This window comes from Brachyhypopomus gauderio, chromosome 19, assembly GCF_052324685.1.
Source record: "Brachyhypopomus gauderio isolate BG-103 chromosome 19, BGAUD_0.2, whole genome shotgun sequence".
NCBI lineage: Eukaryota > Metazoa > Chordata > Actinopteri > Gymnotiformes > Hypopomidae > Brachyhypopomus > Brachyhypopomus gauderio.
In genome coordinates this window covers 5,127,384-5,152,475 of record NC_135229.1, presented here as the reverse complement: position 1 = coordinate 5,152,475, position 25,092 = coordinate 5,127,384, and the positions used below count along the sequence as shown (strand labels likewise).

Below are 25,092 nucleotides of genomic sequence, written 5' to 3'. Positions count from 1 at the left end.
AACATTATTTTAAAAATCATGCATATTCATATAATTAGTCAAGTCAAGTCAAGTCAACTTTTATTTATAAAGCACATTTAAAAGCCACAAGGGCCAGCCAAAGTGCTGTACAATGCACTCATACATATATGAATAAGAATTAAAATAAGAATATTAAAAATAGAATGCACTCATACATATGAATAAGAATTAAGATAAGAATATCAAAAATACAAATACAAAACACACAATTTTCTAAGTCTTAAATAATTATATCAAATAAAAAATAAAAATTAAGGTTATATAAAATTAACCTGAGCATTTCATTTCTGTTGGTTTACCTTATGAGCACTGGATTGCTTGAGAATACATAAATGTTTTTAACTTGGACTTAAAAACATCTACTGAGGATGACGTCCTGATAGAGACAGGCAAATTATTCCACAGTTTGGGTGCCAGAACAGAGAAGGCTCTGTCACCTTTCGTCTTGAGTCTGGAATATGGTACGACCAAGTGTAATTGATTAACTGGTAACACTTTACAATATGGTTCCTTAATTAATGTTTAACTACTTATTAACTAAGCAATAGGTAATGGAGAATTATCATCATAGTTTTATCTTACTTATTCTTCACTATAATAAACTACTGTGTTAGTTCACATGTAAATAATTAATAACTAGTATTTATTTATTTTGGAATCTACTCATTTATGGCCCCTAATTAATGTTTAAGTACTTATTAACTAATCAATAGGTAGTGGAGAATTATCATCATAGTTTTTCATTAATTACTCTTCACTAAAATAAACTACTGTTAGTTCATATATAAGTAATTAATAAGTAGTCTTTTAATTAATGTTTAAGTACTTATTAACTAATCAATAGGTAGTGGAGAATCATCATGATAATTTTTCATTAATTACACTTCACTAAAATAAACTACTGTTAGTTCATATATAAGTAATTAATAAGTAGTCCTTCATTAATGCTTATGTAATCATGTAATTATTACTCAAGAAGAAAATTATTAAGTGTTACTATTTCATAGATTACATGTCTAGGGTATTTTGGAGTTGGTAATATGTAGTGTAAAATAAAAACCCATGAAAAAGTGAATGAATGAGAAACAGCTGCAGGAGCTTTTTAGGTAATGTGCCACTACTCTACATGCCACTAGCATTTAAGTGTATATATATAGTCATTGCGGTCATTAAGCCACTACTGCGGTGTTAAAATCACAATTGACAAAATATGGCACATTTATTTAAGTCTGAATATAGGCCAATCTCTAATCTGTCCTTTATTTCCAAAGTCAGAGAGAAAGTTAACTTTGGAAATAAAGGACAGATTAGAGATTGCATTCTCTAATCCACAGCACTGAAACCGCACTGACTAAAGTAGTTAATGATCTCTTAATATCTCGGATAAAGAACGTTAGACCTTAGTGCTGCTGTCGACATCATTGATCACAACATTCGACTGGATAGGCTGGAGACACTCATTGGCATAATAGGTGTCTGTAGCACAACAACCAGGGCCTTTCCGTAAGAACAGTCACAAGGGCTCAGAGAGTGTCAGTGAAAGCACACGAGCACACATTTGTTACTTCACCAAAGCACTCTAGTTTATTTCACATGATGCCAGTCCTTACATATGTTGTTGGACTGGTCATATATATAAATAAACACCATTCATAGACACAAGATCAGAGAGATAAGGCATATGCCAATCATGAGCACACTTGACTAAAGTACAGCATAAAGCCTGGTTTATACTTGACGCGTTGCGAGCGGCGCGAGGGTCCGCGCGGCGAAAATGACGTAATCGCTGTGGCTCCGCCCGTGCGCGAAGGCCTCGCACGCTGTCGCTTCGCGAGGTCGTTCACCTCTCGAATTTTGTAACTTCGCGCGCGCGCTTCAGCGCGATCGACAAAGTCATGTTTGAAGGGTTCATACACCTTTACAAGGTGGAATTAAAGCACTTGTACGTCACTTTAAAGGTCCATTTCAATATTTTCCAGCATGATAAACAAAATTAAATAAAATATTTATACATATACTCGAAATGATTCGAAATAATTCGATTTTTTATCACATTATTTAATGGTTGTTTATTTTCAAAACGCCCAATCTTAACGTCTTCACGTTCTCTCATGTTTCGTCCTGGAATTACAAGAGGCTCGTATTTGTTAACGTAATACAGGAGAACTGTTCATTCTGACAGCTAGTTGTTGTGAAACGAAGTAGTTACAATTTCAACATTTTTATGTACTTTAGCCTAAATTCCAGCACTTTTCAAACCTGAAACACAAAGCAACATCAAACATGCGTCAGGTAAATGTTCATTCCCCTTTTTATGAGGGGTGTTTCTTTATACTACCACATATCGTTTTGGACACATGTGTCAAAGTCAAGGCCCGCGGGCCACATCCGGCCCACGAGTTCATTATCTATGGCCCCCTGGATGATATTTAATTACTATTAGAACCGGCCCGCAGGCCACAGCCGCCCGCTGGTGTTTTGCACGCACAAACACTACATTCCCCACAATGCAACGGTAGCCCACGAAGTCACTGCAGTGCGCACAAGCGGCGAGGGTCAGCACGGCGAAAATGACGTAATCGCAGTGGCTCCGCCCGTGCACGAGGGCCTCGTGCGCTGTCGATTCGCGAGGTCGTGCACCTCTCGAAATTTGTAACTTTGCGCGCGCCGCGCCTCAGCGCAATGAACAAAGTCATGTTTGCAGGGTTCATACACCTTTACAAGGTGGAATTCAAGCACTTCTACGTCACTTTCAAGGTCCATTTCAATATTTCCCAGCACATTAAACTTAATTAAGTTAAATATTTATACATATATTCGAAATGATTTGAAATAATTCGCTTTTTATTCACATTATTTAATGGTTGTTTATTTTCAAAACACCCAATCTTATCGTCTTCACGTTCTCTCATGTTTCGTCCTCGAATTACAAGAGGCTCGTATTTGTTAACATAATACAAGAGAACTGTTCAGTCAGATAGCTATTTGTTGTGAAACGAAGTAGTTACAATTTCAAGCATTTTCAAGTACTTTAGCCTAAATTCCAGCACTTTTGAAACCTTTATTACTTTATTCATTTAATGTACAGGACATGTTTTCTTTGAAGGAAGTTAGTTTTTATCTGTTTGCTTGTTGAAAAATGTTTTCACTTGAAATTACTGACAGATCCATAAGAAAGTATTGCTTTATTCATTTAAGCATTAAATAATAAACACTGTGTTAGGACTTGGTTCAATAGGCTATGTGCAATCATTTCAATATGTTTTAATAAACATTGAACCAGTCCGGCCCTCGGCTTGTAGCAAATTAGGTTTTTTGGCCCTCAGTGTATTTGACTTTGACATCCCTGGTTTCAGACAACATTGCAAAGCCATATTTACGTTTGATGCCTGGTGTATATATACGGTCTCTGGTCAGGTAAAAATGTTCTTTCACCGGTTTTGCAGAGGTTTTTTATTTTCCATTGCCACCTATCGTTTCGGAGAACACTGCAGCGACGCTCGCAAAAGTAACGCCTACACCGCTCGTGCAGGGTCGCGTGAGGTGGGCGGAGCCGCGCGCTACGGTCACTCGCGAAAGTATAAACCAGGAGTCCCCCTCTCCCCTGGTGGAACATTTACTTCTGTCTGGAACATGTCTTCATTCCTGTCTTCTGAGAGTGACACAAAACTTCCTGTTTAGGCTGCACACAATGTTCTAAAATAATGTATGCAATTACAAATTTGTCCTTGTAAATAATGACTGCTCAGAATGCACAAACGTAAAATATGGTGTCCCACAAGTATCTGTATTGGGCCCCATATTATTCTCATTATATATATGCTACCACTAGGCACAATCATTCATAAGCATATTTTCTTCCATTGCTATGCAGATGATACTCAGTTGTATTGTGACGGGCAGGGTGAGCGAAAATAAATGGAAGCGATCACGCCAAGTCTCAGGGAAATAGGATGGTTTAATATGTAAAGTGCGCAAACCAAAACCCGTGAACTGATCCGAATTAAGGATATAATAACCAGCAGTCAACTGGTACAAAGACAAGACATATATAGACGAACAAACGACCCTCAGGTGAGACGGATCGCGGGCTCCGCCCACCTGAGGGACGAACACAACACCACACCCACAGGACAAGCTGCTGCTGTAGACGGGGGCGACCAGTAGGGGGCCGCCGTACCGTGACATGTATATATCTTCTAATCCAGATAATGTCAATACTGTTGTTTCTTCTTGGATAAAATTCCTCTTACCCTAGATGGTTTTTCAGTAAAAATCTACCTGAAAAAGCTTAGGTGTCACTATCGATTGACACATACATATGCAATGTCAATAAGGCTGCCTTTGTCCATTTACATAATATTTGCAAGTTATCAGATGCAGAAAGCTGGTTCACACTTTACAGATTAAACTAATATAAAGTGTAAAGCTGTGAGGAATGAGGCAGGATGCATGGACGAGTTCCTTCAACACGTAGCTTTATTAGCTTACACAAGTGAAGAAACTGTAGCCCTCAGCAAACCATTAACACAAACGGATGCAACACTGAACTGAATATATACTCACACAATATATACTTGACACAATGAGCACCGCGTGTAACACATTGCACTAACAAGACAGGTGAACAGCCACACCCACAGGAAGTACATATACTTTATACACACACACACACACACACACAGAATACATCTACACATGCCCAAAGGGAGGGGCCTGGGGCTGTAATGTGTCATAAAGGTATTTTAATTGGATGCTCTAGTCCCTAAAGAAACAGAATCCTAAATAGGGCTAGAAGGGCTAGTTTGTCTAAACTGGAAAAAACTGTCGTATGTCTTTTAACAAACGTCCAATAAGGCCATCACGGTGGTTCTTTCCAAGCCAGTATGTCCACTCGATAACTGCAAGATGCTCCTTCAACAGTTTTTCAGTTCTGTTCCCTCGCATTCTCCAAATTTGGCCTTTATAGATAGCCCAGGCTCTTTCCAAATGTTGTGTATGGCCACCACTCAGAGGGTCAACAAACCATCTTCTGTGGTTTACACTGAAGTGCATATATCCTGCATTTTCAAGTGCCCCCATGTAAGCTCTCCACTGATCACTTATAATTGTTGATCCTCTACGTACATGCCTTCTGATTATAGGGAGCAAGTGATGTCGTGATCTTTTTTCCACCAGCCTGAGAATGGGCCTTCTCCTATCTTCTCTCACACCAAGTATTCCAAAAACCCACTTTCTTCTTTTCCAGGTGCGCCCAAATCTACCACGGCCATACTGTCAAAAAATATATATATATACATATTGCAGTTATGACAATATTCTCAATAGTATTTGCCATATAATCACTCAACTACCAGGCATGTTATAATATGCTGACATATCCTCTTACAGTAATAAAAGCAATTCAATTATTTGTATTCCCATATGAGACTGAGAGCTGTATGCCACCACAGAGGTTATTTTTTATCCCACAAAATTTGTTAAAGGAATACTCCAAAATTTTAACCTCACCTGTTTTTTTTACATCATACAGGTTTCATTTCTTCTAGCATGTATGACAATACTATGGCACTGTACAGGCCAGATCTATGTGTTTCAAGTCACCAGGTTTCCTAATCAAAGATAAACATATTGGAATGATATGAGAATTATTTTCTGGGGTATTCCTTTAAAATTTGTGCCAGGGTGAATAGCTCACTATAACACATATTATACATATCAGTTAAAACATATAAAGCCAGGTCTGAACTGAGAGCTGTTTTTACCAAGATCTGATATATATCCAGGGTAACAGCTGATCTTACCTTACGTTTATGACAGAAATTACTTTCATCTATTATCACAAACTCTCTCTGTCCTCCAACTTGCTGTCCTGTTCTTCTCCTCTTCCTTTTTATTGCACTCTTGCAGATCATTCACAGTGTTTTATTCATTTTGGATAGCGTGCGTGTGCTTCCACAAACACCGTCTTGTATCAGATCGATTTGCCGCAGCCGTAATCCTTGTGCAAACCTAAAAAGAAAGATTGTAAAAACTCATGCATCACTTTTAGATTCTTTTAGGGCCTGCTGACTGTATTGTACTGAGTGGAATGAGTGAGTGAGTTTGTCACGGAGTTAAAAGCTAGGTCTGTGAGGGACCTCACATCTATTTAAAATAGCCAAATATCACCAAAAATATTATATTTTACTCTATATTCCAGACATATTAATTTGGTATGTCTTATGTGTTAAGACAAAGGCATTTTTGTTAGTTTTCTTTTGTTTCTTCTTTCTCAAAAACACACATTATATGTCCAATGGTTTTCAGACATTCCTTCTTTGTAACGCGTAATGCCCAGGCAACCCCTAAACTCAGTACTAGAGGAGCTCAACCCGACTACATCCCCCACCCATCTCCAGAATACTAATTATCTCTGCCAAAACCTGTTTGTAAAAAGAAGAAAACTAGAGTAAATAATTGTTACAGTTTAAAATTGCATCATAACCTTAACAAAAGAATGTACTTCAAGCAGCCAATCAGATTTCAGTTTTTAACCTGCTCTAAGTAAATGCCCACCCACTATTATTGCCATGCTTATAAAAAGATTTGGAAAATATTGAACTCTGAAATACAAGGAGATCAATAATTTCACACCTGTGGATAAATTTAATCCAGCTTTGAAGACTTATCTTGCTCCTCTCAAACATGGATCCTGATCTGACTGACTTCTTGACCGTCTTCCCTCTGTGGGTCTTATACCGACACTCCCTGGGCAAGAAATACCAGAGAAAGCATAACATTGAAATACAGTAAGATACACCAATCAGAGTAATTGTTCGCAGACCAATGCTTTCAGCTTAGGCCACCACTGATAAACAGGGTCTATTAATTAAGTACATTCTCATGCAACAATAACTGTATCACATGCCCATTGTCTCATATAGCTTTACTACCATACTACTGCTTAATTTTGTCACACAGACCGGTAAAATGTATTTAATAAAAGCTTCTATACTAGATGTGATAATTATTATGGAGCATGTAATGTTCTGTGAGTTAACATAGTGTCAAAAAAGCATTAATATTACACCACATATGTAATATGTGAAATATGAAGGGCAATGAGGGCGGCATGGTGGTGTGGTGGTTAGCACTGTCGCCTCGCAGCAAGGCGGTCTGGGTTCGATTCTCGGTCTGGGCTGCTCTGTGTGGAGTTTGCATGTTCTCCCTGTGCCTGCATGGGTTTCCTCCGGGTACTCCGGTTTCCTCCCACAGTCCAAAGACATAAATTGCCCGTAGGTGTGAGTGCGTGTGTGTTGGCTATGCGGTGGACTGGCGACCTGCCCATGGTGTACCCTGCCTTCGCCCGGAGATGCTGGGATTGGCTCCAGTGACCCCGACTAGCGGGATTAAGCGGTTCAGATAATGGATGGATGGATGAAGGGAAATGTTTTTATTCACCTGCTTATAAAAGTGAAGCATTTACATTCTGACCCATAGACTAATTCAGTCTGTATTTTGACCAGTAGCTGTACTGTAACTGTTGCACAATCTAAGGTGCAACGGAAATTTAGAGCAAGAAGCTACAAATAAAATACAAAGTTATGTCTCAATAGCAAACTATCCCATATAAGTGGTGTGTTATTACTTTTGTTTAATAAAGAATTATATTGTTCTTACCACTTAACTTAACTTACCACTGTGCCCCATCACGCAGCTCCAATCTTGGCTTCATTTGCATGTTTCGCTTGCAAAGTCTGCACTTCATTCTTCTTTTCAAAAGTCTTTTTTTCTGAAGCCATTTTATTAGCCTTGCGGTACTTTTACTTGTTGCCCTGCCATCACAAAGGTGAAGTATTTTTCTAGCCAAATCCATTCCCTTAACATTAAACTAGAAACATCACTTTTCATTATGGCTTTATGCCTGCTTGGAGAAAAAAACGTGCGCGGGGTTGTCACGTGACAAATTCGCGCGGGCCCAAGAGCGTCTGCGTCAAAAGTGCAGAGCGATATTTCAAATGAGAAACCGAAACATAATTCGAGTGCTCAGAGATGTGCAGTTATTTGGATTAGCTCCCAACTTGGGCTCTGTTGTTACATGGGATAACACTCTCAATCCCGGTTCAGAACACTTTTTAGAAGTGAGTGAGCCTGTAAACGAGCCTACGTGGGTGGTTGTTATCCCTTGCCGTTATTACCCCGACTCTGAAGAAGAGCGTAGCATGGAGGGCGAGCGGAAAAGCAAAAGAATTAACGAAAAGAAACAACGAAGACTCGAGGAAGACTCTGCAGGTAAGAAACCCGTAGATATAGGAACATAAATGTTGTGGTTCTGGCGAAGATGAAACATGCAGTTAGCTAGCTAATTAACTTAGCTAGCTAAGTTGGCTATACAGTTAGCGATCTTATCTCCAAATTATATTCAGCGTGCTGCAGTTAGCTAAAGAAACGTTAAGTTTTCTGAACAGAAGTACTGCATTTTTTACCTTGTCAAGTGAGAGACTTTGTGGGATTATTTTGGTTTGTTGGAATTATATTTGTACATTGTTAAGTACAGTTTAAATGTATAAATGTGCAATTAGATACTGGCTGTCGCCTCAGTACAGTTTTGCAGTGGGGAGTTTTCTCAGAGGGCCTAAAAATATTCTTAAAACTAGTGGTGGGCCGTTAACGGCGTTCGTTAATTTGATACTCTTATCGGGCGATATAAAAATTATCGCCGTTAATCTATTTTTAAAGTTGGGTTGGGAACTGGGTCAAAATGGATAATCAAACTATGATGACTTTCAACTTGATAGTTGAGCTCGGCTGTATTCCTAACCAAATTGCACAGTAGGGGCGAGAACGAGTTTTCAAACCTGTGAATTACATATCGTACATGTGTTTACATGGATGCAGCCAAGGTCTGCTTCATGGAAAATTCATTTTTAGGTAAAGTGTTACCGGAGCGGAGCTCGGAGCGGTCGTTTTCTGCATGGTCCTAGTGCTAGATTCGTCGCTATTTAAATATTTCTTTTTAACCGTTAAAACTGCAGAGGACCAAAACCGGCTTTTGAAAAAGTTCCCCCCAAATTACGTCCGTGAGGTTAAATGTACTAAATGTTGGCTTACATTTCAAATATTATGTTTAGCTGAATAAACATGTTATCAACCCCTTTTAATGTACAGTATAGGCTTTCAAATTCATGTTTAACTGAATAAACCGTTGAACACGAGTAGCCTAAATTTTATTGAGCATGTTTTTTTTCTTCAAATATCAAAGTAGAACAGCTTCCTCAAGCAGTCATTGATGCATTTTGGAAACAGGAGATGAGCCCCTGGTCTAATGCACCCTCTGTATTAAGAAACCCTATCTCAAAAACTGACTTTTAGTCATTACTTGGGTAGCACGCATATGAGCCATTTTAATATAGATTATAGGTATGATGACAAAATTTTCAAACAGCCCCAAGCTTAAAAAGAATTACATATCTAGACAGAGCTGAAATATACCTTTAAAATGATACCTGGATTTAGAAAATTGGTTGAGAATTCATAGTTATGATATTTGTAATATCATGTATCACAATAAAATATAATACATTAATTACAATAGAAGTCGTGTGACTGAAATTCACATAATCTAATTCTAATTAATCATAATTAATAATTAATCATAATCTAATTCGAAGTGATGTTAACTATATTACCATTTAACAACAAGTTATATCAGAAAACAATGAGATTAAACTACACAACACTGGTATCAGTACCGATTTCAAGAAAACACTGTGGGAATTAGTTAAACCGAGTCGCCGCTTTTAGCCTAAAGTTGCTAGCTACCGTGACGCTCGATACACAAATGTCAATCATGACTGCCTATTTTCCGCGGTCTAGTAAAGTACTTTCGCCTGCACAGATTTCTATTAAATTTGGTCAGTATTGAGATAAAAGCAGTATTTTTAGGTCCATATATTTCGATGGTGTCCGGAGCGTTGATGAAGCCCACAGACCGATTGAAAACAACAAAATATCTTCTCGCTGGTCTGCCGACCTGAAATCGCCTCAGAGTTTACTATTAGCAGTGCCTGATGACTGGCTGGGTTGTGCTTGACGAAGTCACAGTAGTATTCAGGAAAAAACATACACCTGCTAGGCGGTGAGGAGTGATGTTATATGACACCCTTACAAAAGTACAACGTAGTTTGGAACACATTACTGAGCCAGAATTTTTCGCATCGAACGTTGGTTCGTCAGCAGACCTATAGATTAATCTAGATTAATTTCAAGATTTCAGTGAGATTAATCTAGATTAAAAAAATTAATCTATACCCACCCCTACTTAAAACATAAATATATATAATATAATTTATCCAATTTAATCTACTTACAGTTTTACAATCGACATCTAAACAATTACAAAAATATAAGCAAATAAATTATTCAGCCGTGTCTATTCAATCTGTGTTGGAAGGTGAGGGGTTAAGTGGAAGCCTGTGGGCCTGTGTCTCCCCCTATCAGGACTGTGATGCCCGCTGTTCGTTTACAGAGGGCCTGGCAGTTATAATTCAGCAATACCAGTTTCAAATGACAGTAAAATTGACCAATCATATCTTCCCTCTTAGTGGGCGGGCTTAACTGTATGATAATTTCCGCCCGCTGTGGCGACGCTAGCTGTCGTTAGCGTACCACCGCTAGCTAGTTTCGATTCATTCCTTTGATGCCCTCGTACGTGTTGTTTACATATTCCGCTCCCGAGGAACACGGAGCTGTGAACCTTATTTTGCTTAAAATGTTATCTAGTACATATGTTATTGTTTATTGCATTTCTATAGCTGTACTGTCGTCTCAATTATTTTTCTTTATTGCAGTTAATTAGGAGAGGAAACAATTTTTTCCCGGGGGGGGTGGAGGGGATGGGAGCAGGCCCAGGTTTAATGGTCACGGTTCACTACTGGTTTATTGTTGCAAATGTCATACGTGACCTTGCTGTACTGAGACATCACTCTGTCACTGTGTTTATACCTTTTTCTTTCTCACATAAACATTTGAAGATCCTCAGGCATTAGATTTGGTAGTATTACCAGAAGGTTCTCAATGCCCAAACCTTAACGCTGCCAGCCCAGTCTTGGAAATTCCAGGTCAAAGGAAAATAATTAAGACCTCCACCCAAAGCTCAATGGTCAAAGGTGAGATTTATTTATATAACCCTTTGCACAACAAATGTCACAAAGCAGCTTTACATAAAGTTTTACAAATGCATGAGGGTCCAAGGAAAATCTCCCTAGGTGAGATTTAGGTTATAAACCAACACTCAAGACAGAACACAACCTTCACTGGATGGCTCAGCTAGCAGTCCATACTTTATTATTCAACTGGCAAAACATTTTCTAAATGCTTTGTCTGAGAATAATAAAGCAGAATAAAAGAAGTATATTGGATTTGTAGAGATAAACATTACATGACCATCTACATACAGTACATGTGCCGGTCATTAACATGCATGTGGCTCCATCAGATGTGTCTATAGTAGCATAATTAAAGGGACGGCCTGGGGTGACTATAGTTCACCCAAGGTATATACTATAAAGCATTACCTCTTCAAACTGATAACAAGGATCTTTAGACCTTATCCTGTTCAGTAGATGACAATAACGAGGAGCCACATATAATCAGTAATGATCAGTTTATGTTGATAGTTGATCTTGTGTTCATTCAAAAATACATATTCTGCCTTTGAAGGAGCAGCACCAACCCTTCAGGCTGCTTTAAGGAGAGCAAACGAAGAAAATGCTGTTCTGAAGGTGAAAGTGAAAAGTCTTGAGGAGAAGGTTGGGTTACTAGAGAATGACAAAAAGTTTCTTCAACAAAGACTGAGTGAAGGTAAGCAGTGCAGGAGGTTGATTGACCAGGGGCTGCATTACAGAAAATGCCTATCTTTAGTACTAAATAAAGAACTGAGAGGTCAGGGTAAGATTTGTTACAAATATAAATCTTAAATTAGAATACTAAACTACTTGTTTGAGGTTGTTATTGAGTAGTTATGTGGTGACAGTGGAAATCAAGTCTGGAGTGTCTGGGATTTTTGAAATGTTAGGAAAAAGACATGCCAGTTATTGTGAGTTTGTTGCCTGTCAAAGCTCCCTAAAATGATAAAACAGATAAGTTAAACAGAAGGATAAAATTATGAAGTTAGGCTTCTGCCCTACATTCAGATTGAAGTTGCCTTGGTCACTAAACAGACAAGATTTCAGTGTTGGGATGTTTTTGTAATATGACCCCAGTTTACCAGTTCCATCTCATGTTTACCTGCCTGATTTAGGATTGAAAGAAAGCATGATATCTTCTCTGTTTTTACTGTTGATATTTAAATGTGATGTATGTTATTGAAATTGTGGCTATTGTTATTTAAGCGCTGGTGATGAGGAAAGCAGCCTCTGGACAAAGACCTCAGTCACACGTGAGTATTAGTGACAGCAGTGAAGGCGAGGACAGCAGCAGTATGGAAGAGGATAGCACAAATTCTACATCTTCATCTTGCCAGCAAAAGAAGAGAGAGAAAGAGAAGAAAAAGAGATTGTGGAAAAAAGCTAATAAGGGCGAATGTAGAAATGTGGTGATGGAAAAAAAGAAGAGGCAAAAGAAACGACAGCTGGATTCTGACACAAGTTCTGACACTGATGACTTCCCAAAACAAAAGAAGAGCAAGAAGAGGAAGATGAAAGAATATCCAAAGAAGAAAGGTATTATTATTATTACAACATTATTACTTAGTAATAATGCATAAGTACTTACTTTGCTCCTTAGAACGTTCAGTTGTTGCTGTTTTTCAATAATTTTGCATTCTATCTGAATTGCGAGTTTGTTAGGTACATCTAAATAATACTAGTATTTATTTGACTTTTTAATCAGTACACCCGTCATATACGTGCACTTTGTAGGTTTACTGTTACTAATATTAGACCATTGCAATAACCAATTTTGTATTTGTCAGCCCACTTTTTACTACATCCAATGAAAAGGCACCACCAAAGACACACCTCTGAAAGATATAATTGGGGTGGCGGTCTATTTTCATTACATCAGTGACACTGTTATTGTAGTGTTTGTGTTGCTTGTATGACAGAGGTGTATCTGGAATTTTTACACATCATTGTCAAAGTCCCAGCCAAAGGCGGCTATGTAGTCAGAAGCAATCGTTGATCACATGCTAGAGAAAGACTTGCTAATCCCAGTCCTAGCAACCCCACACTATGCTTTGTCACATCTAGCACATTTGAAGAAATGTATTTTATAAGTAAAAAACAGTCCGTATTGGTCAGGTATGTCGAGTAGGGAAACAAAAATGTGAAGAGCATGGAGTCACTATGACTAGGATTTGCTAACGCAAATGACACTGACAGACGAATTGTTATATAGATAATATGTGCAGCAAATGAGTGTTATACAGTTAGTAATGGTAAGTCGACAAAACACCTATATTATAAAATGAATGTGGGTACAAAGTAGTAGTATCGAACAAACTGCCAGCTCAGTGCAAGTTAGATAGCCTTAAATTTATTTTGTTTTGCAGTTGGGATGCCCGAAGATGTGATTTCCAGATACAGGCGTGTTCTGAAGGCTGTGTCTAGAGGCATGTCGAAAACTGATGCTTACAGTTATGTTGGTGTCAATCGCAAAACAATTGTGGACACAGCAGCAATTGCAGAGTTAAAGCAGGTGGATCCTGAATCTTACCACCAGATACGGGCTATGTTCCACAAAGGAAGAAAAGGGCACACCTTATATGATTTTGCAGAGCAATGCAAAAGTGTATTTTCAAAAAAACCAGAGCTCAAAGCCACAGTTGAACGGATGAAAGAAGATGGCAGACTGCTAGATATCCATACCTATAATTAAACAGTGCTTTGAATTTACATAATTTTCATGTGAACTTCATGTGAACTAAACTATGGTAACACAATTTATTTGATTCTGTTTCATTTGGCAAGAATTGTATCAATGGAACACATAGATTACACATTTAAATTGCTTAATTTTAAAGCACATTGGTAAAATATTCTATAATGTGAATGTTGGATCATTTGTTTTCTTTGAAAGTCTTTGTTTACAGTTTAAAATTACAGGATTATGTTATCCATGTAGGTCATGGATAGTATTGGTTATAATATCTGTTAGGTTTGCAACTTTATTGTTATTAAGGACTTTTCATTTCTTATTGTGTTATTGTGTTGCGCACTTCTGAATACTCATGCAAGTGTGAAGGTGATTTTTTTACAGTGTTGTGAATAAAAAACTGAACATGTTGATGCATAAGTCTTTCTTGGGAAAATAATGTATTATATTAGTTATTACTACAATTAATTGATTATCAAGTTATTGTATAGGTACACTGTGACACTCATCAAAAACAGTAATCAGTTTCTGCTAGTTCTTAAGTAGTAGTTAATAGTACATGTAAGATACCTAAACTTCTCACTTTACTTGTGGGGACACATAATAATAAGTAAGGTTGATGTTCAAGTAATTAATGCTTCATTAATGACTAACTAACAACACTAAGAAAGTGATGTATGTTAACACTTTTTGTCCAAGACAGGTCACCAAATGCAGTAGCTTTCAATATAATATAATAACAACACTGGTGTGCATGTGTACTTGAGGAACTTCACCAGGTCAGAGCTTGCTGATGTGAGTCCAACATAGATAAACAACCAACATGCAAAAAAATGAACAAACCTTAAAGGTATACCTGCCAAATGGCAGTGGTTTGGTAGTTCTAGTAAGTCAACTGTACTGCTAAGTAAATACGTGATTACTTATTCTGAAGTTACTTACTGTGCAGGCAGGAGACGGGAGCAACGTTTAAAGCAGCGGCAAAAACGAACAACACTCATGACAAAGGTCGAACAACAACTGATGAAGGACATGGGCATTATGCACACTTACATATCTCAACAATAATACATGTGCTTTGAGACTAGAGATAGGTGAGACATCTAGACATCGCTACACACACACTCACACATGGGCGTATCCAAACCAGTGTAAATGCACACAAAGATACGCCGGAGTGACAAGTACATAAGCATTAATAAAGGACTGATTAAGTGAGTAGTTACAAAAATAGATGAAGACAACTTATTAATTACTTATATGTGAACTAACAGTGAAGTGAAGAGTAATTAATGAAAACGATGATGATAATTCTCTATTACTTGTTGCTTAGCTAATAAGTACATAAACATTAATTAAGGAACCGAAAGAAAGTAGTTACAAAAATAGATGAAGACTACTTATTAATTACTTATATGTGAACTAACATTGAAGTGAAGAGTAATTAATGAAAACTATGATGATAATTCTCGATTACTTGTTACTTAGCTAATAAGTACATAAACATTAATTAAGGAACCAAAAGTAAGTAGTTACGAAAATAGATGAAGACTACTTATTAATTACTTACATGTGACCTAACACAGTACTTTATTAAAGTGAAGAGTAATTAGGGTAAAACTATGATGATAATTCTCCATTATATATTGCTTAGTTAATAAGTAGTTAAACATTAATTAAGGAACCATATTGTAAAGTGTTACCGATTAACTGATCGTAGAGTTCTCTGTGGTGAGTACGGGCAGAGCAGGTCAGAAATGTAAGTGGGAGAGATTCCATTTAGGGCTTTAAAAACAACCAAAAGAACCTTAAATTCAATCCTGAACTTAACAGGGAGCCAATGTAAGGAGGCCAACACTGGAGAAATGTGCTCCCTTTTCTTAGTTCCTGTCAGGAGCCTAGCTGCTGCGTTTTGGACAAGCTGAAGACGTGACAGAGCTGATTGGTTAATACCAAAATAAAGAGAGTTACAGTAGTCAAGCCGTGATGTAATAAAAGCATGAATAACTGTTTCCATATCTTTAAAAGTTAAAATAGATTTAAGCTTAGAAATTTTCCTTAGCTTAGGAAAGGAATGCGCATACATTTAAATGTGCAAAAGCTGACATTTCCTCTTTCATTTTAATGTTTGTCAAACATTTTATATAGCTTTTATATACCTTTACATATGTAATATTACTTTTACATGTGTTATAATTGCAATTCAGAATTCATTTGTCAGGATTTTAACACTTATTTAATTCAACAAACATTGGTTGGATGTTGTGCTTGTACATCCTCCAGCTTGTCACATCCTGTCTTGAGCCCGCCCCTTCCTCTTACAACTCCTCACTTGGCCGACACCCACACGTTTCATCTCAGTGTTCTCCATTTGTTCAGAGTTCAACTCTAGTGCAGTTCACGTTTTAGGAATACATGCCTAAAACCTGTTTATATTTGTGTACCCACACTCAGGACCTGGCCATGTCTTTATCATTCCCAACAATTCAACATAGCCAGTGTTTTCATGTTGTGATGAAGGCCTGCAGAATGATTCCTTCAAAAATGCGTGTGAGTGTATGTGTGTGTGTGTGTGTGTGTGTGTGTGTCCGTCCGTGCTGTCTGCACAGCTAGAGTGCTCTGTGGACAAAAGTGAGGTTTGGTTAGAGGTTTTTATTTGGAATGCCTACAAAACTATATACAGATAAGATAATTATGCTATGGCTGTACTAATTCCCAATAGTTGCCTATGATACTAGTGTAATACCCTTAGACTAATACAGAGTAACACCATCAATTTAGTCATCTATGTTGTTGTCCATATTTTATGGTTTAAAACACTGTCTGTATGTCTACATCCAAAATACATTTGTAAAAATGCAATTTCGCATATAAGGAAAAGAAGAGTGCTGAAAAAAATCAGTATAAGAACAATAAAAAACACACAAAACAAGCACAAATTCCAGCTTAATGACAATAATGTTGTCTAGATTGCTTTAGTACTAGATTGCTTTAGTAATAGATTGCATTAGTACATGTGGGAGTCCATTAATAAATATCAGAAATTAAGAGCTATTTTTGTCTTTAACATTTTAAGTGGCATGAAAATAAATGCACTTTTTATACACTAGTGGAAATATTTCTATAGAAAAACGGGATGGAATTTATATTTAGAAATTCCACTTTTCCTATACAAATGATTAGTAGTAGAATTATTTATTTATCTTATTCACTGTGGCATAAATTGTTTCAGGAAGGGTGTGAGGTCTTTCCAGTGTGTCTTCATTCTAGATGATCACAAGGGGACAGAATGAAAGAATAATTATAATTTAAAAAAAAATTCACAATTAGCAATGACAATTAGCAATTAGGAATGTTTTTTTTCCGCCAGAGCTTTCACAGTAATGAACTACCAACATTGACAATGACTATTATAAGGAAAATGGGAATAGAAGAACCCCATTTTTATTATGGAACTGTTTTGTGTGCAAAACGATTTATATTTGTGAAGTATTTTTAAAAATGTTAAATTTGCAGGTTTTCTCTGACAAACTGACACATTAAATGTTCTTTTTATGAACCAAGTGTTTGTTTCTTCTTAGCATTTCTAAAATTACACTGGTGTCACTGGTCCTTGTCACATTTAAGTTTGCTTGTGCTTTTATAATGATGTGGCGTATATGTGAAAAATATGAACTTAAGAAAAAAGTGAAATTCATAGCTGCTACACACACACTGAAACACACAGTAGAGTCAGATGAAGACTGAAATGGGTGGCTGTATTTGTATTTATTTGTTTATTCATTTATTTTGGAAAATTTTACTATTAGTTTTAGGGGTGCTGGGATTCAATTTATGGGTGCTTGAGCACCTCTAAAACCAGGCTAGATACACATATGGCTCTGGATAAATGGATAATAAAAAAAAAACCTTATGTAATTGCAGCAGATGTAAATAGCATTAATGTCACTGCTTGCAGTAGCATGTCTAATATGGATAGCTTTTAACCATTTTGCTAAGTTCTGTACTGATTCCAGAACACACACAAACTTAATATAATACTGATGTGCTCAACCTAAAGCACATCAGTATTATATATTTATACAGATTAGAAACACACAAATTCCATTTGATGTTCTTTTAGAATGTTCACATTTCAAAATTGTTACATTTATGATTAAATCCAGTTTGCAATACATCAACCAGATATTCTGTTTTCTGCAATTCTACAACTGCCAGTGTCAATAAAATCAAACAGCACATCAACCACATTTCAAGCTAATATCTACACTGAAATAACTTTATATGCTCTTATAGCTGTACCTGTAATATCTTTAGTTTCAAATAACTCTCATGTCTCAAGTAACTCAAGTAAATGACAACAGAAACATTCACAAAAGACTCTTAAATTCAAAAGCAACCTTTGTTTCTGTATCATTAAGCATGCATAACAAAGTCTTAAGGTACCTGGTGTGGTCCCATTAGATTCTTGATTTCCCAGTACAATAGCAGGTACTTCACGTCCATTCTGTACAAATGATATCGTGAAACTTTAATATACAACATATGCTGTGGTATTCATCTTCCATAAATCACTTAGCATTTCCACAAAAGAACGATATAAATAAAACTAGGAACAAAGAGTGGTATGTATGTATCTGGAGTTTTAATCATATATAATCATAAACATATTAATTACCACAACTTCAGCATAGACAGTGACTCCCTGTGGATTATCTATAGAAAATGAAAATGGAAAATATACAATTATCCATTCAAATGTGAAATCAGTTCCAGAAATACAAAACACAGAAAGACAAACCACAAGACTAAACCTGGTAACATATATGACAACAGCCCCATGGAGGGATGAGGAATCATCTCACCCTGCATATCACCTCTTCTGAGTCCTGCCCTCAGGCAGGAGACAGGGAACCATCAAGATCAGAGCTACCAGACAAAGGACTACTTGATAATACTTTGAATTGTGCTTGATTATCATCTGACAATATTGTTGCATTGACAATTGCACATCTGAATTTGTTTCAACCAATATTTGCAGTACATTCAAATTTTGTTATTTTTCCAGAATCCTTTTCACCATGTTACTGCTAGGAATTCTGCTTCTTACTATCATAAACACTACTTTACCATTAGAAATATCAAGATGATCAGGTTTGAGGACCACACCTGTTGATTTTGTCTTGCATTGCTTCCATAGGACCACAAGGATTATGAATATGACCACAGCTACAGCACCAACAATGCTACAGATGTTCCAAACACGTGTGGCTTGGCGTTCTTCTAATGGATCTGAAGAGCACAGGTAATGATCATGCAACATTTGTGGAGTAGCACAAGATGACAGATGGTAAATAATGTCACCTGTTTTAACAAATCATATTACTATGTGTATTAATTTTAAGACTGCAACATTTAATTGCATACCCACCATCAAATGAATGAAATTTATTCTTGTCACCTTCATGACTATTTAAATATACAACTAGAAAACAGTAAACATTGTCTGTAATATACAGTTAACATGAGGTTGTTGTGCAACAGTTGTGCTTCATCTGATTGGCTACAGCATCACAGACATCACACGGGCAGAGTAACGAAGGGACTGGGCAATTCATGATTTAAATTGAGTGACAATTTAAAACAGATACGTGTGTGTGTGTGTGTGTGTTTGCACCTTTGTGATGACAGAGTAGTTTAAGGTTGCTCATATTCATGACACTCATGTTCCAACTGGCTGGGTTACTAATGTTACAGATGATAGAGCTGCTGTCTCTGACAGACAGGAAAAGGGTGACGCCTCCAGTTGATGTCACTTCCTTCTCCTCACAGGTTTCATTATAACAGCTAGAATTCACTGAGAGGTCATGACCTCTACATGTAAGAGTTATATTACAGGGATCACTGCTTTGTTGGTCAGTAACAGCAGAAAGAACTGGAGTCTCTACTGGATCTGTGGATCACACACACACACACACACACACACACGTTTATACATCACTAGTCATGAAGTGTTCTCACTGTCTCACCACTAACACTCTGATGTACTGATTCACGTTTGGTCGTCTCTTTCTCATTATTTGTATTGTTGTTACTTGTCGTCTTCCTCCATGTACATCTCTAAAGTAGCACTGACCTTTGACCTAAAAAATACTACATTGTCAACAATCCATACAACTTTCATTATCAATTAAAATATCTGTGGCCTCTAAGTCCAAGTTGCTTTATCTTCATTCTGTGTTGGCAAGGCTTCTCCTGTATGCAGGACTTACTGTATGTTGATAAATAAAGAACAGAGAAAATATATAACAACATAACTGACAATAATAACATTGTTGAATCAGGAGACTCTGTCATGCTGTTAAACTTACCCCACACAGACAGCGTGTACTCAGCAACTGTCTTGTCTTTTTCACCAGATGCTCTTGCTGTGTACAGTCCACTGTCATTCTTCTGTAGGTTCATCAGTGTCAGACTGTGGGTTACACTATTGAACTCTACTCTTCCTTTAAAGGGGTGGTATGTGTTTAACTGTTTAGAGTTATTGTAATATTTTACTATTTTAAAGTCATTAAACATCCATGTGAAGTCCTCATAATTATATCCATGCTGCTGTACATCCAGTTGAATTGAACTGCCCACGGGCCTGAACACTTCACTGGACACTGTAAACAAATGACAAAGATAAACAGATTGGTTTATTTGAGGTGGAAATAAAACATATGACTTTTTGTGAATGAATTACAAATGTACACTATTAGTGGATCGAACTCCATAGTAGTTTGAGTGGATTATAAGATGCAAATCTGTCACACCACACTGAAACGTCAGAAAGCCTTTGTAAAACTGATGCTGTAGTTTAAAGTGAACTATCGGGAGTGGTGGTAAAGAACAATGTCTACATTACATCCAGAATAAACAGTAGAGAATACAGCTGCACCTTTATACAACACACAACATGCAGGTTACTAGATGCACATGTTATATGTGGAATTAATGAAAAGATCATAGATTCACACTCACTGTATTAATTCAAATATATATTTTTTTCAAATGAACAAAACTGAAACAAGACTAAAAGCAAAATGAATTACTGTTAATACAGTGAACTACTGTTATCTTGTAACTATAAGTAAAATAACAACATTCAAAAACACTCAATCATCTGCCATTCACATACATATTCACATTCACATACATATGCCATTCTTATGCATTCTCAGCACTAGACCTCCTCAGACAAATCTTAGCATAGACTACATACAGTAACATGATCAATCATTGTAACAGGCAAACTAAAGTTACACAAAATTAATTAAAAAAGTATAATCTGCTCAGAGGTCTCTAATTAGTCATGTCAGTACTGCATTATGTGAGCAAAACACAAAAGTGAAAAGTATGGTCACATGTATTGTCAGGATAAGCCATTGTTCTGAATATTATTGTCCTGAATTGTCCGAACTCTAACCCTATAGTCCCGAATCTCAAGATTTCAGTTCTATGTACAAACACCAAACCATTACTAGGTTCACTCTTCTCTGCTTTCTTTCCTGAATTCTGCTGTAGGAACCTGTAAACTTTAACCTCCGTATTATTCAGGCTGTAGACATTAAACCTGGGAAGAAGAATCAACAGTTGACACCAAGAACCAAAATTCATTTTATACTGATGGTCCTCATCTTCTATGTTAAATGTTCTGCATCCTCCAAACAAATTATGTTAAAACACCTTTCATGTGTAATGAAGATTCACCAAACATGTGACACTTTATGATGACGGCTGTACTGATTGTTATATTGTTTATTGACAGGTTCTATTTTGGCAGCCCTTATAGTTTGCTTTGTATATAAAGAGGCAGGTTTGTATATAATTCCACTGACTTATATAATATTATAATTTATTCATATTATAATAAATACTCCCTCCCTCTCTCTCTGTCACCCTCCTATTGCCACTCCCTCACCAGCTGTGACTCGTGTGCAGTTCACCTTCTTCACCACAGGTTCTCACCTCCAGTGCTGAACATTGCTCATGAGAAGTTAGAGTATGGAGGAAGGGTGTCACTATTAAAAGTTTGGACTGTAGAGTGCTATTAGCATCTTTTTGTTTATTACTCTTCTGTAATTGCTATTAACGTGTGTTTGTGCTATTTATCGTTGCTATTGGACATTAAAGAGTTTACTTTGCCATTAACCTCGCCTGCTCCCTTAATCCCTCTGTCACAGTGCTCTAATCTGAACTATTTAAAAAAATATATAGATCTCACATTTACTACATTTATATTTGATTACTAGCCCAGGGGTTCTTAACCTTTTTGACCTCGGGACCCAATTGTTGAACATAAAGTGGCACAAGTCCCAGTCAGATATTACCAATATACGGATCAAAATGATAATTATTCTAAATGTTGGTTTAGTTTGTATTGTATTTGCATTATAACTAAATTAAATTACACTTAAAGTTTAAAAGTAAAACTCCTGTCAAATAATCACATGATTATGACAAACATTTTTTTATATTGTAACCTGCCCATAACAATTATTTGAATAAATACAACAGTCAGTCAACAGACCACTCAGGCTTATCAACACAAAAATTGCTTGTTTAAAACATAATAACAAAAACAGACAATTCAATAAATAAAATTGTGGTAATGAAATAAATAAATTCAAAATGTACAATATTAATGTTTTAAATTAAATAAACTACAAATATTTTTGATGGGTTTTTTGACGGGTTGTCTTCATTTTTGCCTTCCACTTTTCGTTTAAAATAGGTTTCCATTCTCGGTTGGTAACAAAGGTTCATCTTCTATGTATTAAAAACGTTGTTAAAACACCTGAGTGACGCACTACTCCTAGTGGTGAGAAAGTGTATTGCACCTCATTCAAAATCAATGCGGTCCCACAGCCCTCTGCGACCCAAAGATCAAAACTGTTGTTCTTTTCGCGGCCCACAATTAAGAATCTCTGTACTGGCCCAATACACAAAACATTAGAAAAAAGGAATAGCAAATTGAAAGAGCAGTTTCCATGGTGTGTATATATGATATACCAATACCAATACACCAATTTTCTAAAACAGTAGTAGTAGAAGTGTTTTCATTTCATTTCATTTCGGGTAGCAAAGATGAACAAAATGTTATATAATCATTACTAAATGTTCTGTCATGGGAACAGGCCTCAACATTCATTATAACATTGAAATGAAATGAAATATATATAAAGTGACAGAAAAATTGAGAGTTTAGAGAACTCTGTTACCTTCAGCTGAGCCTAAAACAGAGAGAACGAAGATCCATTGCTGCAACATGTTTGTGTTGACATAGACCCAGCACATTCCGTCTAACTGATACTGATACTGTCCAGGGATGCGTTTCCCGATAACGAACGATATTAGAGATTTATGAACAACTTTAAAGAGCGCCGATTTTAGTAGTGTTTCCCACTACTTTCAGCTCAATCCAAAATGCTGTAGCCTACTTAAGCAGTACGCTCTAGATTTGAATGCAGGACGTGTGTTCTTTCACTAGGCGACTGGGCAGTTTGCATAAAACCTCAGACATACAGTGTTGCCAACTCGTCAGTAATGAAAGTAGATGTTGGCTGACCTAAAAGTCACTAGAAGTCGTAAAAAGACGTCATCGCATTGCATAATCCATGTTTTTTAAGCTGTAAAGGAACAACGCTGTGGGAGAGAACTAAGTGAGTAAAAACACTCTAAATGTGTTAGAACTACAAATGAACTTCTGTTGCCTTTGAAATAGGCAGTCACTTCTGAAAATAACTTCATGACTTTACTGCCTTGTATAAATAATTTTTACGTAAATTACATAAATCAGTTTTTCCCGTGTTGCTAAATGTTAGCATAAGAGTATCAGTTAGCAGGAACTGATATTCTTCGTTCAACCCTCAAAAAGAATTCGACCTACAAATCACTTCTAAACCAAATAAAGTTTGTCAAGTCTTTAAATCACACAAAGCAGATGTCTAAAGTTGACGCAAGTCTTTCAGATATCATCACCATCATAGCTTTTATTCTTATTTTGTGGTTGTACAGAGTGTCCAGGAGTTCTTAAAAAGAATTAAAGGTTGATAAATCAATTTTGTAAAAATTGAGGCCCTTAAAAATATTAGAAAGTATTACAAAGTATCATTAATGGCCATTTATACATAAACGTCACATCAGCACCCTCACAGCATTACTGAGGCTATGTATACCGATCTAGCGGTGGAGAAGAGCACATGTTAACCTCAGCCTCTCTCACACCAACGATCTCCCCTCCTCTCTTAAAAGAGGTGTCGCCCAATACATTGTTCTTATAGGCACAACATGCCTGTGTCTGTTACAAAGACATAAAGATAAACTCAAGAGTTTATGCAAACTGAAGAATCATTAGAATGCAAACCAAACGCATTGAGGCATATATCATGAGTTCTCACACCTTTTGAGTGCGTGCTCGGGTACCAGCCCCCACTGTACCTGTGGAACCCCCACTGTACCCGTGGAACCCCCACTGTACCCGTGGAACTCCCACTATACCCGTGGAACTCCCACTGTACCCGTGGAACCCTCCCGCGTCAGAGCAGCTGGCTGTCAAAGCCTGGTGTCGGAAGAGAAAGTGCATCTGGGAGGAGACTCATCAACACCTTCGAACTGTTATGCGGAAAATCAAAAGGAAGGCGAGGGGTGAGACACCGGACTATCACCCAGGTGACGAACTCTGGGTCGGCACGAGAGATGGCTGGGCAAACTGGACGCCAGGGATGCCGGTCCTTTCACCATCATCAGATGTATTAACCCAGTTACGTACAGGATCGGCATACTGGGGAGCAGCCATGCACCGTCGGCCTTCCATGTCCCTGCACTCGAGCCGGTGTGCAGGGCCCGCTTTATGAGGAGGCAGGAGGACCCCCACCTCCTATCATGCTGGAAGACGGACCTGCGTATGTGGTCCGAGCTCTGCTGGAAAAACCGTACAATACCTGGTTGACTGGGAGGACTATGGCCCCAAGGAACAGAGCTGAATCTCGGCCTCCCAAATGGACCCCACGCTAATCACCTCCTTCAACATTTGCTTTCCTCCCTTAAATACTCACAGGTCCCGCTGTTCAGTGCTGTGTATTCACAGTACTGAACCCTGTTCCCAGACAGCAATGGATTCAAGACATCATTATATCATCATGGTACATGGTGTAATTCCTTTTTTTAATT

General features: G+C 37.3%; 2 protein-coding genes and 1 long non-coding RNA gene across 4 annotated transcripts; 1 reads left to right on the top strand and 2 right to left on the bottom strand.

The window, feature by feature from the left end:
• Window positions 1-4,382: 4,382 nt before the first annotated feature.
• Window positions 4,383-7,307, bottom strand: LOC143483284 (uncharacterized). Of its 2 annotated transcripts, XR_013122464.1 has the most exons (4): window positions 6,658-7,307; window positions 5,826-6,033; window positions 5,533-5,633; window positions 4,383-5,295 (listed from the first exon to the last, which is right to left on the bottom strand). It is a non-coding gene; the product is annotated as an uncharacterized LOC143483284 (long non-coding RNA). The 2 variants fall into 2 exon arrangements; XR_013122463.1 differs by lacking the exon at window positions 5,533-5,633.
• A 139-nt stretch (window positions 7,308-7,446) lies between these two features.
• On the top strand, window positions 7,447-14,298 carry LOC143483283 (uncharacterized). The gene is made up of 5 exons (XM_076982103.1): window positions 7,447-8,295; window positions 11,037-11,171; window positions 11,725-11,865; window positions 12,396-12,725; window positions 13,556-14,298. The coding sequence occupies exons 1-5, from the start codon at window positions 8,022-8,024 to the stop codon at window positions 13,879-13,881; spliced, it is 1,206 nt and encodes a 401-aa protein (XP_076838218.1). The 5' UTR covers window positions 7,447-8,021; the 3' UTR covers window positions 13,882-14,298.
• Window positions 14,299-16,515: 2,217 nt separating this feature from the next.
• LOC143482617 (CD48 antigen-like) lies at window positions 16,516-23,461 on the bottom strand. Its single transcript, XM_076981020.1, has 8 exons — window positions 23,142-23,461; window positions 20,250-20,543; window positions 19,556-19,831; window positions 19,310-19,363; window positions 19,048-19,170; window positions 18,557-18,594; window positions 18,325-18,385; window positions 16,516-17,144 (listed from the first exon to the last, which is right to left on the bottom strand). The coding sequence occupies exons 1-8, from the start codon at window positions 23,215-23,217 to the stop codon at window positions 17,140-17,142; spliced, it is 927 nt and encodes a 308-aa protein (XP_076837135.1). The 5' UTR covers window positions 23,218-23,461; the 3' UTR covers window positions 16,516-17,139.
• Window positions 23,462-25,092: the final 1,631 nt, after the last annotated feature.

What these genes read in the sequence shown, in the direction of transcription:
- LOC143483283 (XM_076982103.1), top strand. Translation starts at nt 8,022, where the DNA reads ATGAGAAACCGAAACATAATTCGAGTGCTCAGAGATGTGCAGTTATTT. An exon ending in CCAAAGCTCAATGGTCAAAG is followed by an intron (nt 11,172 to 11,724) that starts GTGAGATTTATT and finishes CTGCCTTTGAAG; the next exon opens with GAGCAGCACCAACCCTTCAG. An exon ending in AGAATATCCAAAGAAGAAAG is followed by an intron (nt 12,726 to 13,555) that starts GTATTATTATTA and finishes TTTGTTTTGCAG; the next exon opens with TTGGGATGCCCGAAGATGTG.
- LOC143482617 (XM_076981020.1), bottom strand. Translation starts at nt 23,217, where the DNA reads ATGTGCTGGGTCTATGTCAACACAAACATGTTGCAGCAATGGATCTTC. An exon ending in ACTACTCTGTCATCACAAAG is followed by an intron (nt 19,364 to 19,555) that starts GTGCAAACACAC and finishes ACTGTTTTCTAG; the next exon opens with TTGTATATTTAAATAGTCAT. An exon ending in ATGCAAGACAAAATCAACAG is followed by an intron (nt 18,595 to 19,047) that starts GTGTGGTCCTCA and finishes CATTTTCTATAG; the next exon opens with ATAATCCACAGGGAGTCACT.